The 14541-nt window shown below is 48.2% G+C and overlaps 1 protein-coding gene across 6 annotated transcripts in view; it reads right to left on the reverse strand.

The window, feature by feature from the left end:
* Positions 1-674: 674 nt before the first annotated feature.
* EML1 (EMAP like 1) overlaps positions 675-14541 on the reverse strand; it is a 172056-nt gene continuing 158189 nt past the window's right edge. For all 6 annotated transcript variants that reach the window (XM_066272625.1, XM_066272628.1, XM_066272623.1 and 3 more), the window contains 7 exons: positions 12582-12649; positions 9761-9849; positions 4949-5046; positions 4764-4851; positions 4197-4292; positions 2783-2913; positions 675-2189 (listed from right to left, as the gene is read on the reverse strand). In XM_066272625.1, the coding sequence (XP_066128722.1) occupies positions 2064-2189; positions 2783-2913; positions 4197-4292; positions 4764-4851; positions 4949-5046; positions 9761-9849; positions 12582-12649 (696 nt within the window). In that variant the 3' untranslated portion in view covers positions 675-2063. The remainder of the gene's footprint in view (positions 2190-2782; positions 2914-4196; positions 4293-4763; positions 4852-4948; positions 5047-9760; positions 9850-12581; positions 12650-14541) is intronic.

Here is a 14541-nt window from a genome sequence, read left to right on the forward strand (position 1 = left end):
TGAGTTCTCCTACTGTGGGGTGCTGTCTGGGTTCTCCTACTGTGGTGCTCCAGGGCCATTGCATGCTATGTTAATGGGGGGTGAATAATGAATAACTGCTGAAGCTAATACTGGGCTGTTTAAGAATTTCATTTAAATATAGGCAAGTAGGGAGACAGCAATAATGGTTTATGCATAATACGCTTTTCCTATAATTGAGCTTAAAAAACAGAAGTATACAGAAATAAAACTAGATCTTATAATTTAATAATAGGTCCCTTTTTCTTCTCTAATCTGGTTATTCCTTCAATTATTAATTTTATTTAAGAGAGAGAGGGAAGGGAAGAAAAAGAAAGGGAGAGAGAGAAGCATCAACTTGTTGTTCAGCTGTAATTGTGCCACTGGTTGCTTCTCATATGTGCCCTAATTGGCACTTGGATCGGCCATCCCGGGCTCGCACTGTTGACCCCGGCGCTCCAGGGTAGCGCTCGATCCACTGTACCACCAGTCAAGGCCTTCAATTATTAATTTTAAAAAGATTATTTTGCGACTCTGATGCATGTTTACATACCATATGCAATAGTCCCCAGGTGAAAAAAAAATTATCTGTATATGAAACAGAATATAGTATGAATCGTATCTATTTTTAAATATTTTAATTTATATACTTTCATAACTATTAGGTCAATAAGAAATCCACTTTTCGGATTTTATTTCATTACAGAATATATTTGATAAGGATACATACAAACAAAAGATTCACCTGTCATACATATTGTTTACTGGTGCCCCGTGCACCGCAGCAAGGCTGGAGATGTCCAAGAGACGCTTCCCGATGTCACACTGCTTTACCATCTGAACCACCAGGGCTATCGAGCTCAGACAGTCTGATTCACCTACTTGCCTAGAACAAGTAAAAACCTTAATAATCTGACTTTGTCTGTTTATGACTTTCTATTTTAAAATCTGAGATACATTCCCCAATGTAAACAATACATTTCAGTCTGTCACACAATCAAAAGGGATAAGGCCTTCTTCACAAATGGATGCCACCTATGCTGGACGCATCAGAACGCAGTCTGACTCCAGAGCGAACGCACTGCGCAGGCGCGGAAGGCCGGAGGAGAAGCAGCCTCGGGCTCCGGGCTCCTGGCTCTGCCTCCCTGACTTCCCCCGCGCCCCGCGGCAGGTTGGTGGTATCTTTATGACTTGCTCTAGTCTACTTGGTCTTAAAATACAAATATACACTGTCCATAAGCATAAAGTAGTAAAGCCTAGCCTTACATGTTTATTATGAATTGCTAAAATCCTATACAAGTACAATACCATATCATGCCAATTAATACACAGGGGAAGGTGGACCGATGCCTCCATTCATGGGGCACATGATCGGGGACCAGAAGGGGGCGCCATCCACGAGGGAGGGTGTTAAGCGGCCCACTGCTTTGGGTTAGGCAGGCAGTCTAACTGAACTCTGGAGTGCCTGTTATCCCCCAGCTGAAATGTTAATCAATCCCCTTCCCCCCGGCCTCCCAGAGAGAGAGAGAACTGAAGGAAACCTTAGACAATGGAACCACATGAAATCATAGCTGCATTTCCTGACCCAGCTGTGCAATCAGTTATTCACTCAATCAGTTTTTCCCTTGAGGACCAATTAATCAACCGTGACCATGATTCAGTACCTTCATCTACATCATAAATATCCGGCTTTAGCAAGCTCGAAGGTGAGAGGGCAACACCTAGACACAGTAATTGCAAAGGCATTGTGTGACCGTTTCCGAAGGGTTCATAAGAAAAGTTATGAAGGGATATACCAGTTAGTCTGCCGATGTCACCGTAATGTAAACCTTGGCGTTTTCTGTTAACATAAAATGTGTTTTATACGTTGCTAAAACAGAGAGAACCTGCACTGCTGATCCTGACAGTGGCGCTCGCTGGTCCACACGAAGCTAAGGTAACCGGCACCGGGAGTGGTTTTCCTGAGGTGTGTGAGAACTTTTCCAACAAAACAGAAATCACAGTGGCCAAGGGGCGGGGCCTGTGCCTCCGGGCCCGCTCTGCTCCCGCGGGCCCTGCCGCCGGCACTAAATGACCCGCCACTGCATGATGCTTGTGTCCTTGCCGCCCGTGGAGATGAGGTGGCTGTCGTCGCAGAGGAAGTCGACGTTGGTGACGTGGCTGCTGTGCCCGCCGCACACGTGGCTGGGGGCCTGGGGGGAGAGCACGAGGGCGCTGAACGCAGAGCGCACGGCTTGGGAGTCGGGAAGCGCTGGAATTCTGCATCTGTTCCCGCGCTCCGTCATCCTGCCCACCCTCCCTCCCGGCTCTCAGGCCCGCGGAGACAGGAGCGACCAGACCCAAGCACACGGAGCCCCTGCACCTCGAGAATGGGGTCTGGGGGGGGGGGACACGGGCAAGCGGCTGCCCTGGGTGCGTACATACGTCCAACCCCAGGGGGTGGAAGATGAGAAACATCCTGGCGAAGGAGGGTCAGGAAAGGGGAAGACCAGGAGGGCGTGCCAGGCATTGGTGCCGGCTCAGAGCAGCGGGCGCTGAAGCAGACAGGCTGGGCCGTGGTGGAGGGGAGAGGGTGGGAGGGACTCACGAAGGAAGTCACAGAGGGCGTGGAGCCCGATCTAAGGGCTTCCTAGAGTTGAGGACTTCCTGGAGGGCAACGGGGACCCCCTGAAGTGCTCCTGGGCAGTGGATGACAGGGTCACATCATCAATTACCCGACCAACGGCCCGGTTGGGCCACAAACACATCCCCACAAGGGATGAGGTTTGTGAAGACAAGTCCTCACCCTGAACTGTGAGCAAGGGTAAGAGAAGAGATGCACTTTGCCGAAGTCATCGCCTGTCGAGAGGAGTTTCTTCTCGTGGGCCCGACAGACGGCATTGATGTCGGTTCCGTCCGAGCCTTCCGGCCACACTCCTAAAATGAAACCACAGACAGAGCACTGTTAATGCCAGAAACACCGGGCCACACTGTGTGAGGGATGCGTTAAACTCCACAGAAATAAAGCTGCCCGAGTCCAGGGCTTAGAAACCAGCGCCAAGAGAGTGCTCTGCTCGCTCCCTGTCTCTCCCGGTCAGTGAGTGTCTCCCTCCAGGCGCTCCCAGGAGCCCCTGCAAGGCTCAGCCTGTTCTGCTGCTCCGCAGGAGTAACGGCAGGCTTGTTTGGGTCCCCTTTACCTCAGGTTCCTTCTTAACAAGACAGCAGAAAATGTGCCAGAAATGCTGGCTCTGCACACAGTGCCCCTCCCGTTGTCCCCAGGTGTCTGATGGGAAGCTGCCTCGTCCTCAAGAATGCTGTTTTCTAACTTTTCTTTTTTCTGGGTAACCCTTTACATATGAATGTCTTTCCAAAGAACTTTTAAACTCTGGGTCTGAGTGTGCCCTTCAGGTGTTTCTTGGGGTCAGCTCCTTGTGGCTGCTGCTTGCTTCACAACACCTGGCAGGGGCAGCATCTGCTCGCCGTGGACCAGGCCAGGCAGCAGCTCTGGCTGGGGAGCCATGTGCCTGGGTGGGGCTGAAGCATGGTCTGAGGGGCGGTGTCCCTTGACCATTGCTCTAGGAAACCCTTCTGGTTCCAGTAACTTTGGATCTAAGAGAGCTGTAGATGCATCAGTTAGTTTCTCAACTGGAAGTTCTGGAGTAAACCCAGGGATTCTAGCATTTAATACCAGAAAACGGTAAAATGCCAAGTCTAAGGAGATTCGTGAAATTCTGACCAGGTTATCAACTTACAGTCTTACAGAAAGAGATGATAACTGCTGCTTTTTTTCTTCCCTACTATACTGTGGCCATTTAGTTTAGGTCATTGATGAATAACATTCCCAATCTAAACTTTAAAAGAAGTGAACATTTTAGTTTAAGGACCAAAAAGATCTCGTAGTAGCTCTAACACATGGTAAGTGTACTGATTGAGTGCCATCTGGTCCATCTATCCGGGAAGTCTGGTACCACCTCCCGTGAGAAGATTCCAGAGAGTTATCCCAGGACCCAGTTCATACAACTGAAAAGGGTTAGAACCCATCTCCTGGCTCTTCCCGCCTGGCCCTCCCCTGGGAGCCGTGGGGAGCGTCCTGTGGGGCTCACGCAGCAGCGCCGCCGTCTGACAAAACTGGCGACTGCGAGACTCCTTGACGAGGAGGGAAATATCCTAAAAGCAGAGACACCTCGTGTCTGAGCCGCGGGAAAGCTGCAGAAAGTTACCAAAGACGTGGAATCCCAACGTGCAGGTGTACGTGGCCCACTCGATGTCCCTCGTCGCTTCCACGCTGACAACTTGTTTACAAGCAGAGGGAACCCCTGGGAAGAGCAAACATGGGTCTGGTGACATCTGTGCAAAAGTCCCCTCTCACGGGTCCCAGGCCCCGCCTGGGCACAGACGCCGGCCGGAGGGGTGGGCGAGGAGGAGGAGGGGTCCCAGGGGTTGCTGTCCACCCAGGTGGTCTGTCTGATGGGGACAGTGTTCCCCTCCTGGCCCTCTCACTGTGACGGCTCCGGCCCCACGCTCCTCTCTGCCACATCTGTCCCCCTCTAGCCTCTCGCTACAGAGTGTGGCCTTCTCCTCCTTGGGGTCCTCATCTCCTCAACAGGGGCCCACGGTCACCCCAATCTCCAGGGGTCTCAGTGCTGGGAAGGACTCGAAAGGTTTTCCTGCCTAGCTTCTCTATTTCACAGAGGACAAAGCCCAAGGCCGAAACTGCGCAGGACGTGGGTCCTTGCGGGAGACCCCATCGGGTCTCAGGGCAAATGCCCCGGTCGCCGCTCACTCACAGTAAAGGATTTCATAGTCTCCGGAGTTGGACACGAGGAACTGAGAGTTCACAGACCAGTCCAGGTGAGTGATGAAGCTGGAATGGCCCTGGGAGAGAGACACAGCGGACGTTTCCCCCTGGACCACGCCGGGCGGACGGGAGTGAGTGGCTCCAGACACGCCCCCGGGGAGGAAGTGCGCTTACCGAGCACTTGCCGACGCGCGTGTACTTCCTCCCGTTGTCGCTGACTCCGTATATATAGATACAGTTGTCATGGGAGCCTATGGCTAAGAAATTCCCATCTACGAAGAAGATTCGACAGATCACATTGCAATGGTTAAACATCAGCACTGACCAATTACAAGGGAGCATGCCAGGTGCCCTCACAGATTTAGGAAAAAAACAAGCCAGATGAATGAATTATTTCCAAGAGAAAATTTGCTTTTGAATGACTTTTACATGTCTTCCAGAACTATCTTTGGAAAATCGCACCTGATCACATTCCTTTCCTTATAAAACCCTTCCCAGGTTACCTCCACCATGAAGGGATTGAGAGAGTTCGTGAGGGGGGCCCACAAGGACCCCCCAGCACGTGGCCACATCACTCCTCACTGAGCCCAGGGTTCTCTCCGGCCTCTGGACATTGTACCCTCCCTGCCTGGAAGGCCCTTCCCGACTCATCTCGGTGTACACTGCCTCCCTCTGCCTGATTCTTTGAAAAGATCAACAAAATTGACAAGACTTTACCTAGATTGCTAGCCAAGAACAAAAGAGAAAGAAGATGCAAGTTTCCAGAATCAAGAATGAAAGAAGTGACTTCACGACTAACTTCAGAAAAATTAAAAGGGTTATAAACAATGTTATGAACAATTTTATGCCAATAAATTAGACAACTTAGAGGTAATGGAAAAATTACTAAAACTGATTCAAGAAGAAACAAAAAGTTTGGATAGACCCATCACAAGCAAAGACACTGAGTTAATTAAAAACCTTCCCACAAAGAAAGGCTCAGGTGGTGCCTGAACTCACATGAATTCTATAAAATATATATTTTATAAAGAAATAACACCAATCCTTTATAAACCCTTTCAGAAAATGAGCAAGAAAGGAACATTGTCCAGTTTCCTCTACTGGCCAATAGCAGTCTTATAACTAAGCCAGACAAAACCATCACAAGAAAACTATGTGTCAATATCCCTCACAAACACGGACGCAGCAGTCCTTAACGGAACATGAACAAATACGCAGTATCCAGTAATAGAGAAAAAAAGGATTAGACACCATGACCGTGTCAGATTTATCCCGGGAATGCAGAGATGGCCTAACATCTGAAATGTAATGTAATAAATTCATGACTAACTTCAGAAAAATTAAAAGGGTTATAAACAATATTATGAACAATTTTATACCAATAAATTAGACAACTTAGAGGTAATGGAAAAATTACTAAAACTGATTCAAGAAGAAACAAAAAGTTTGGATAGACCCATCACAAGCAAAGACCATATTAATAAAACGAAAGACAGAAACCACATCATCATTTCAACAGATACAGAAAAGGCATTTGATAAACTCGAACACCCATTCTTGATAAAATCTAAACAAATTAAGAAGAGAAGGGAATTTCCTCATCATGTTAAAGAGCATCTACCACCATACTTGATGATAAACCACGGTTTTCCCTCTACTGCTCTGAGCAAGGCGAGGACTTACTTTGCCACTTTTGTTCATCCTCACATTGGAGAGCGTAGAAAATGCAATAAGGAAAAAGGAATAAAGGCGCCCAGATTCAAAAGGAAAAGTAAAACTATCTTTACAGTTACATGCTCCCATATGAAGAAAATCTCAAGAATTTAACAAACAAAAAACCACTAAAACTAATGAAAGAATTTAGAAAGGTCACAGATACAAAAGTCCATATGCAAAAAACAAAAACAAAAACAAAACAACTCATTTACAATGGCATAAAAAGTAACTTAGGAATAAATTTAACACAGGAAGTGTAAGACTTGTGCACTGAGAACTATAAAATATTGCTGATAGAAAATAAAGACCTAAATAAATGGAGCAACATTCTCTGTTCAAGAATTACAAGACTCAGTCTTATAAAGATAGCAACTTTCCCCGTATTGATCTGTAAGTTCAACCTATTAAAATCCTGGTAGGCTTTCTAAAATTAGAACTTGACCAGCTGATTCTAAAATTTATATAATAATCTAAGGACCTAAAATAGTTAAAACAATTTTGATAAAAAACCCCACACAAAGTTAATTATACTATTCAATTTCAAAACTCACTACAAAAGTATAATCATCAAAACTGTGTGGTATTGTCATATGGATAAATATATAGATGAACAAGACAGAACTGAGAATCCTGAAAAATAACTTTTGTATATACTGTTACTAGATTTTTAAAAATATTTTTTATTTATTCATTTTGGGGAGGAGAGAGAGAGAAAAGGGGGAGGAGCAGGAAGCATCAACTCCCATATGTGCCTTGACCGGGCAAGCCTGGAGTTTTGAACCAGCGACCTCAGCGTTCCAGGTTGATGCTTTATCCACTGCGCCACCACAGGTCAGGCTATAGTTACTGTTACTAGATTTTTGACAAAAGTCGCAAGATAATCCAACAGGGAAAGAATTGTATTTTCAACAAATGCTGCTGGGACAAGTGGATTTCTTTATGCAGAATAAATAAAATTGGACTCATACCTCTAACCATATACAAACATGAACTAAAAATGGGTCATAGACCTACATGGGATGGCTAAAACAATCACCTTCCTAAAAGCAGTAGGAAAGAAATCTTCAGGACCTTAACTATGACACCACACGCATGATCCATTAAAAAAAATCAATAAACTGGACTTCATCAAAATTAAAGCTTCTGCTTCAAAAGCCCTCATTAAAAATATGAAAAGACAAGCCATCCACAAAGAGAAAATACTTGCAAATCATATATCTGATAAGGAACTCGTATATAGAATACAGAAAGAATTCTTACAACTCAGTAGTAAGGAAAACAACCCAATTAAAAATGTGCAAAATATGTGGATACTTCCTTGAAGAAGATGCAGAAATGACTGACAGACACATGAAAAGATGCACAACATCTTTGATACTATTTACAGAAATATAACCTAAAACCACAGGAGGCACCACGACACTTCTATTAAAAAATGGGCTCTAATAAAAAGGACTGATTATAACGGGTGTTTGTGAGGATACGGAGACACTGGGACCCTGACACACTCTTGGTGGGAATGGAAAATGGTGCGGCTACTTTGGAAAGCAGTTGGGCATTTTCATCCGATGTCAAATATAAACATATCCTATGATTCACCAATTCTACTTCTAGGAGTTTACCCAAGATCAAGGAAAACAAATGTGTACAAAAAGTATGGCTCATAGCAGTGTCACTCACAGTAGTAGCCAAAACACAGAAACAATTCAAGTGTCTGTTAACCGACAAATGGATCAAGAAGACGTGGCGTATCCATAAGACAGAACACTATTCAGCAATTAAAAAGGAATATACAGGAGGATAAAATGGTGATAGAAGGAGACTTGACTTGGAGTGGGACACACAATACAATATATGATAGAACTGTATGCCTAAAATCGAAACTTTTATTAGCCAATGTCACCCCCAAAAATTCAACTAGAAAAAAGAAAAAAACTATCAATACATGCACAATAACACGAATCAGTCTAAAAAAAAAACCCATTATCCTAAGGAAAAGCAGCCAGACGGACCAGGCTGCATGTTATATGCTTCCATTGTCATGAAGTGTCCAGAACAGGTGATTTACGACCCGCACGGCAGATCAGGACCGGGGGTGGAGGCGGAGATGAACTCCAACGGGCAGAGAGGGAACTTCTGGGGGGGGGGGGAGAGGTTCTAAAACTGGATGGTGGTGCTGGTTGCACAAGTCCACCAATTTATTTACTAAGCATCAACGCATCATAAGCTCATAATGGGTAAATCATTGTACAGTGTGTCCATCAAGCCATGGTGCACTTTTGACCAGTCACAGGAAAGCAACAAAAGACGACAGAAATGTGAAATCTGCACCAAATAAAAGGAAAACTCTCCCAGTTTCATACCTATTCAGTGCAGTTCGATGTGGGCTCACACACAGATTTTTTAGGGCTCCTTAGGTAGCTATCCCATATAGCCTCTACAGACTCGTCACTGACTGATGGCCTACCAGAACGGGGTTTCTCCACCAAACTGCCGGTTTCCTTCAACTGCTTATCCCACCAAGTAATGTTATTCCTATGTGGTGGCACTTCGTTATAAACGCGCCGATATTCACATTGCACTTTGGTCATGGATTCGAATTTAGCGAGCCACAGAACACACTGAACTTTCCTCTGTACCATCCACATCTCGACTGGCATGGCTGTGGGCTGCTCCGCTGTATACACGGTGTTACGTCATCATCTGTGCATGCGCACATGCTGCCACATAATCCTACTGAAACTGGGAGGGTTTTCCTTTTATTTGGTGCAGATTTCACATTTCTATCGTCTTTTGTTGCTTTCCTGTGACCGGTCAAAAGTGCACCATGACTTTATGGACACAGTGTATGTAAATTACACTCCAATAGAGCAGCTAGAAAGAGTCCTCATTTTTTGGAGACATATACAGGGATATGAACGGAGAAAAGGGTGTCTGTGAACCGCTTCAAAACAACCTGGGAGGGGCAGTGGTGAGTTCCGGGTGAACAGGACTGGCCGAGGGTCAGTAATTACTGCAGTTGCTGATGGACATGAGGGGCAAGCTGTGCCCTTCCATCCGGTTCTGTCTGTAGAAATCTTCCATAGTAAAGAGTTACACACACACACACACACACACACACACACACACACATAGCACAGGGACCAAAGAGAGAAAGAGAACCCCCAAGTGCCAGTCAGGTGCGTGTAGAGTTCGCACTGCACGTGGAGGCGGCGTGTGGAACTTTCTCCTAACTCCGCGGAGTGTCCCCGGGAACGGGGGTGCTCTAACCTGGTGAGTACCGCATGACCGAGAGCTGCTCGTTCCCATCCGTGTGCACGGTGACCAGGTCTTTCGTTTCCGTGTCAAACACAAACCACCTGTTGTGAACAGGAGAAACAGTACAAGCTGCTGAGTGGGAAATGAAGTCAGACTATCACAGTGATAGTAAGACTATTAAAAACTATTAGCCTACGGGCTTAATAAACACTGTGTTTACTTAATGTTTACTTAAAAGAATGCTTTTATTTGAAGGAAACTTCCTAGGTACAAACGAGCGTTTTCTAAAGAGCATGAGCTACCACCACTTGAAATGACTCGGTTATCAAGGCTATGATGGGGTTCCTCAGTGTTTGAGGGTGTTTTTGTTTTGTTTTGTTTTAGAGAGGAAGGGAGAGAGAGAGAAAGAGAAAAACAGAGAAATGCCGATTTGCTGTCCCACTTATTTGTGCATTCATTGGTTGATTACTGTCTGTGCCCTGACCAGGAATCGAATTTGCAACCTTGGTGTGTCGGGACAATGTTCTAACCAACGGAGCTACCTGGCCAAGGCCCTCAGCGTTTGAGTTTTGTCACTTACACATAAGAGGAGAGACAGCCCTGGGCAGGGGAGGAGAACCAGCCCGTAATGGCGGCCTGTGGCCACAGAAGCAAAGGGACCACTCGCATAGGTCCCGGCCCAGGGTGAAGCAGGACAGGCCCAGGAGGCGGGGCTGGGACAGTCTCAGGAGTGCCAAGTGTCCGACCTCCGTGGAGGCTGGCATGCCACCGGCCAGGTGGAAGAAAGGATGGAGAGAACTGAAGAAGAGTGGGCCGAGGGCTGGTCTTTGAAGCAAAGCCCTCTGCACTCAGTTTCCTCAGCTGTGCGGTGGGGATCACGGCCCAGAACCACCCTGCAGGCCCCGTGTCAAATCAGGAAAGTTCTCACAGAGTGCTTTCGAACTCCCAAGAAGGACCCAGCACTCGGTAAATGTCAAACGACGGGAATGACTGTGCCCTCCTGCCCATGTGTCCTTTGAGTGGTGGCACGAACCGGGACTCGTGTCCTCGGGAAAGGAAAGGAAGGTGGGCTTCCTGCTCCTGCAGTCTCAAACCTAGATGACACATTCCATCAGCATGTCCCCCGAGCTGGCAGCAGTCTGAGCCTTCCCTTCGGGGCCCTAACCACGCCCAGTCGGTAGGCCTGGCTGTTCCTTGAAACTTGGACTTGGCTTCTCAGCTTTGATTCCTTGCATCTGCAACATCTGTTTACCCTGCCTGTGCTATCCAAGCTTCACAGAGGTCGGAACGTAAGACGTACAGAAACTGGGGCTCCCACTGAACTGCCCCATCAAGAAGAGTGAAGCGTGGCGCTGGGACCAGAGGTGTGGGAGGCACACACGGAGGGGAGGGGAGGGCTGCATGCTTCGTCTTGCCCCCACAGGACACTGTCTGTGACTCTGAGCATCCTGGCCTTGTCACCGTATGCCAGCCCACCACACACAGTCGGCACGTCAATAATGGCAAGAAGCGGCTGTGAGCCGTTTGCAGAGCCGCTGACCGGAAGCTTCAGCTGTCTCCGAGAGCACGACTGTGCACACATTTTCATGAAGAATTCTGTTAGATACAAGGTACCCAGCTCTTAAGACATTACTACCTGTGACTTACAAATGGCTGCTACTTCTTTATACACACTCTCCGGCCATAACAACAGAATCTACGCGGCATGCTTCTTAGAGGAAGGACAGGAGGAGGTCACCAAGCGTATCTGAATTAAACCATAATAGGCGCGTATACCACGACAAACAATATAAAAGCACAAGTGAAACGTATAAAACGATGACGGTTATAAGCACGGAAGTCGCCCGCCAGGCAACCTGTGCAGATGCTCCCCGCACGTCAGCCCGTTCCATCCAGAGGCGTGTGGCGCGGCAGCTCAGCGCAGCCCATTTATAAACAGAACAGACTCCGCGGGTTATGTAACTGGCTCCGAGACACACTCTGCCGAGTGGAGAAGCCGGAGTTCAAGCACAGAGCGGCTGCCCGACCTGTTGGAGGCGCCCGGTCAGCAAGCCTGAGCTGAATCTGAACACGAGCCCCGGGATCTGGGCAGTTTCTAAAATTTTGCAAAGGCAGCAAGAAGGAATATTTTTAAATGCTCAGTGCTTTGGAAACGCTGTCTTGCCCGATTTTGAAGTCGAGGCTCCTCCCACCACCTGCAGAGAAGGGCAGAGGAACTCCCCATCCCCTGAAACTGGAGGCAGGTGTGTGTGCGTGCACGAGCATGTGTGTGCATACATGCCTTGCACGCGTGTGCATGTGTGTCTGTGTGTATGCATGCGTGCGTGCGCGCCTGTGTATGCCTGTGCATGTGTGTCTGTGTGTATGCATGCGTGCGTGCGTGCCTGTGTATGCCTGTGCATGTGTGTCTGTGTGTATGCATGCGTGCGTGCGTGCCTGTGTATGCCTGTGCATGTGTGTCTGTGTGTATGCATGCGTGCGTGCGTGCCTGTGTATGCCTGTGCATGTGTGTCTGTGTGTATGCATGCGTGCGTGCGTGCCTGTGTATGCCTGTGCATGTGTGTCTGTGTGTATGCATGCGTGCGTGCATGCCTGTGTATGCCTGTGCATGTGTGTCTGTGTGTATGCATGCGTGCATGCGTGTGTGGGTTCTCTTCCATCACTTTCCTCAGGTTTCCTCCAGGCCCAGGATGGAAGGACCCGTCTCAGTTTTCCCTCCGAGTTCTGACCTAACTGTTGGGAAGGCACCGACGGAGCCTGGCCCGGGGCACCACGGACACCGCGCCTCTCTCCCTGAACTGCGCGAGCGCAGGGCACGCTGCTGCGGACTTACCTCCCGGTCAGTGTTCCAACTGCAACCACAGACCCTGAAGGATGAAAACCAGAAGACTGAGCTGGGTCCTAAAATATTTTAAAGGAAGTGTAAATTGATGGCCAGACACAATACTATTGCATACAAACACACAGCACAGCCCTCGTCCCTTGGGGCCATAGGGCCCCATTTTTTAAGAATCTCCTTTCTCTCCAGAGAGGGAAATGTTTTCCTACTTGGACCACATAGAACTTTTCTCTTTCTGTCTTATGCCCTTTCATAGCTACAGCAGTCAGAGGACAGATCGAGAAGGTACTGCTCGCAGTCCTGGAAGCCCGGTGAGATGGCCCCCAGGCTGGAGGGTGAACGGGATCTGTCCAGACACCTGACCACCGCACCCGGCCCATTAGGGAGACACCGGATGAACACCTGACCCTCCGCAGCCCTAGAAGGCTCTGAGACGAGCGTGGCACGCTCCAGGATTCGGTCTCATGGTACACACGTGTGCAGTACTGGCTGATACTAGGTACACACGTGTGCAGTACTGGCTGATACCAGCTGGAACGTGGCTGAGGACAGAGGTGAAAACAAGCTGTGGGGTCCCAGAAGCGGGGAGGCAGACGAGGTCAGACGGGGGAGGCTAGGCGGAGGCGGACAGCCCTGGACTTGGCCGTCCAGTGAGGGAGGGGCATCAGCGGTGGCGGCGGAAGCGGACACACCAGTACCTTTTAGGGCAGGGGTCTCAAACTTGCGGCCCGCCGAACAATTTTGTACTGATTTTTTTTTGTTTTCAACTGCAGTGAGAAAAGTGTTGCATAACAGTTGCCTTTTGTAGACCTAGTGCGGCCCGCCGAACGGCTGTGATCTTGCTCTGCGGTCCACATGCTGAGTTGAGTTTGAGACCCCTGTTTTAGGGGATCAGGTGGTAATGATCAAAGAGGTGGAAGCAATACAGTTTGGGGCCTCGCTGAGAAATGACAGGTGGGTTTACAATGCAGAGTGTATGGGGTAGGGGGTGGTAAGTGTGTGGTGACACTAGGGATGTGAGCTGTGTTCAAGACTGTGGTCACCAGGATGCCTGACTTGTGGTGGTGCAGTGGATAAAGCATCAACCTGGAAATGCTGGGGTCGCCGGTTCAAAACCCTGGGCTTGCCTGGTCAAGGCACATATGGGAGTTAATACTTCCAGCTCCTCCCTCCCTTCTCTCTCTCTGTCTCTCTCTCCTCTCTCTCCTCTCTCAAATGAATAAATAAAATAAAATTAAAAAAAAAAAAAGACTGTGGTCACCAGGAAATAAGAACATAGTGAGTAACTTCTCTCTCTCTCTCTCTTTTTTTTTTTTTTGCAAAAGAGACAGAGAGAGGAACAGATAGGGACAGACTGGCATGAAGGGAGAGAGATGAGAAGCATTAATTCTTCACTGTGGCACCTTATTCATTGATTGCTTCTCATATATGTCTTGACTGGGGGGGGCTCCAGCAGAGCGAGTGACCCCTTGCTCAAGCCAGTGACCTTGAACTCAAGCCAGCAACCTTTGGGCTCAAGCCAGCGACCATAGGGTCATATCTATGATCCCACGCTTAAGCCAGCGACCCTGCGCTCAAGCTGGTGAGCCCGCAGATGAGCTCACACTCAAGCTGGCGACCTCGGGGTTTCGAACCTGGGTCCACTGTGCCCCAGGCCAGTGCTCTATCCACTGCGCCACCGACTGGTCAGGCTGTAACTTTTCTCTTTCAATAGAGAGAGTGCAAAAGTGAATCTGTGTGTTAGATAGATAGGAGGCCACTGGGCAGGGGTGTGTAGGACATTGAAGTGAGAAGAGAATAATCACAGTTAAGACCAAGGAAAGGGTAGCAATGGAAACGGAATTAGGAGAGGCACAGAGATTGCTCTGGATAAACAGAGCAAATAGACCAGACGTCAGGTACCGACGCCATTATCGCAATGCTTGTTCCAAAACGGGAGGGCGCTGTTGTTAGC

This window comes from Saccopteryx bilineata, chromosome 4 (assembly GCF_036850765.1).
Source record: "Saccopteryx bilineata isolate mSacBil1 chromosome 4, mSacBil1_pri_phased_curated, whole genome shotgun sequence".
Lineage (NCBI taxonomy): Eukaryota > Metazoa > Chordata > Mammalia > Chiroptera > Emballonuridae > Saccopteryx > Saccopteryx bilineata.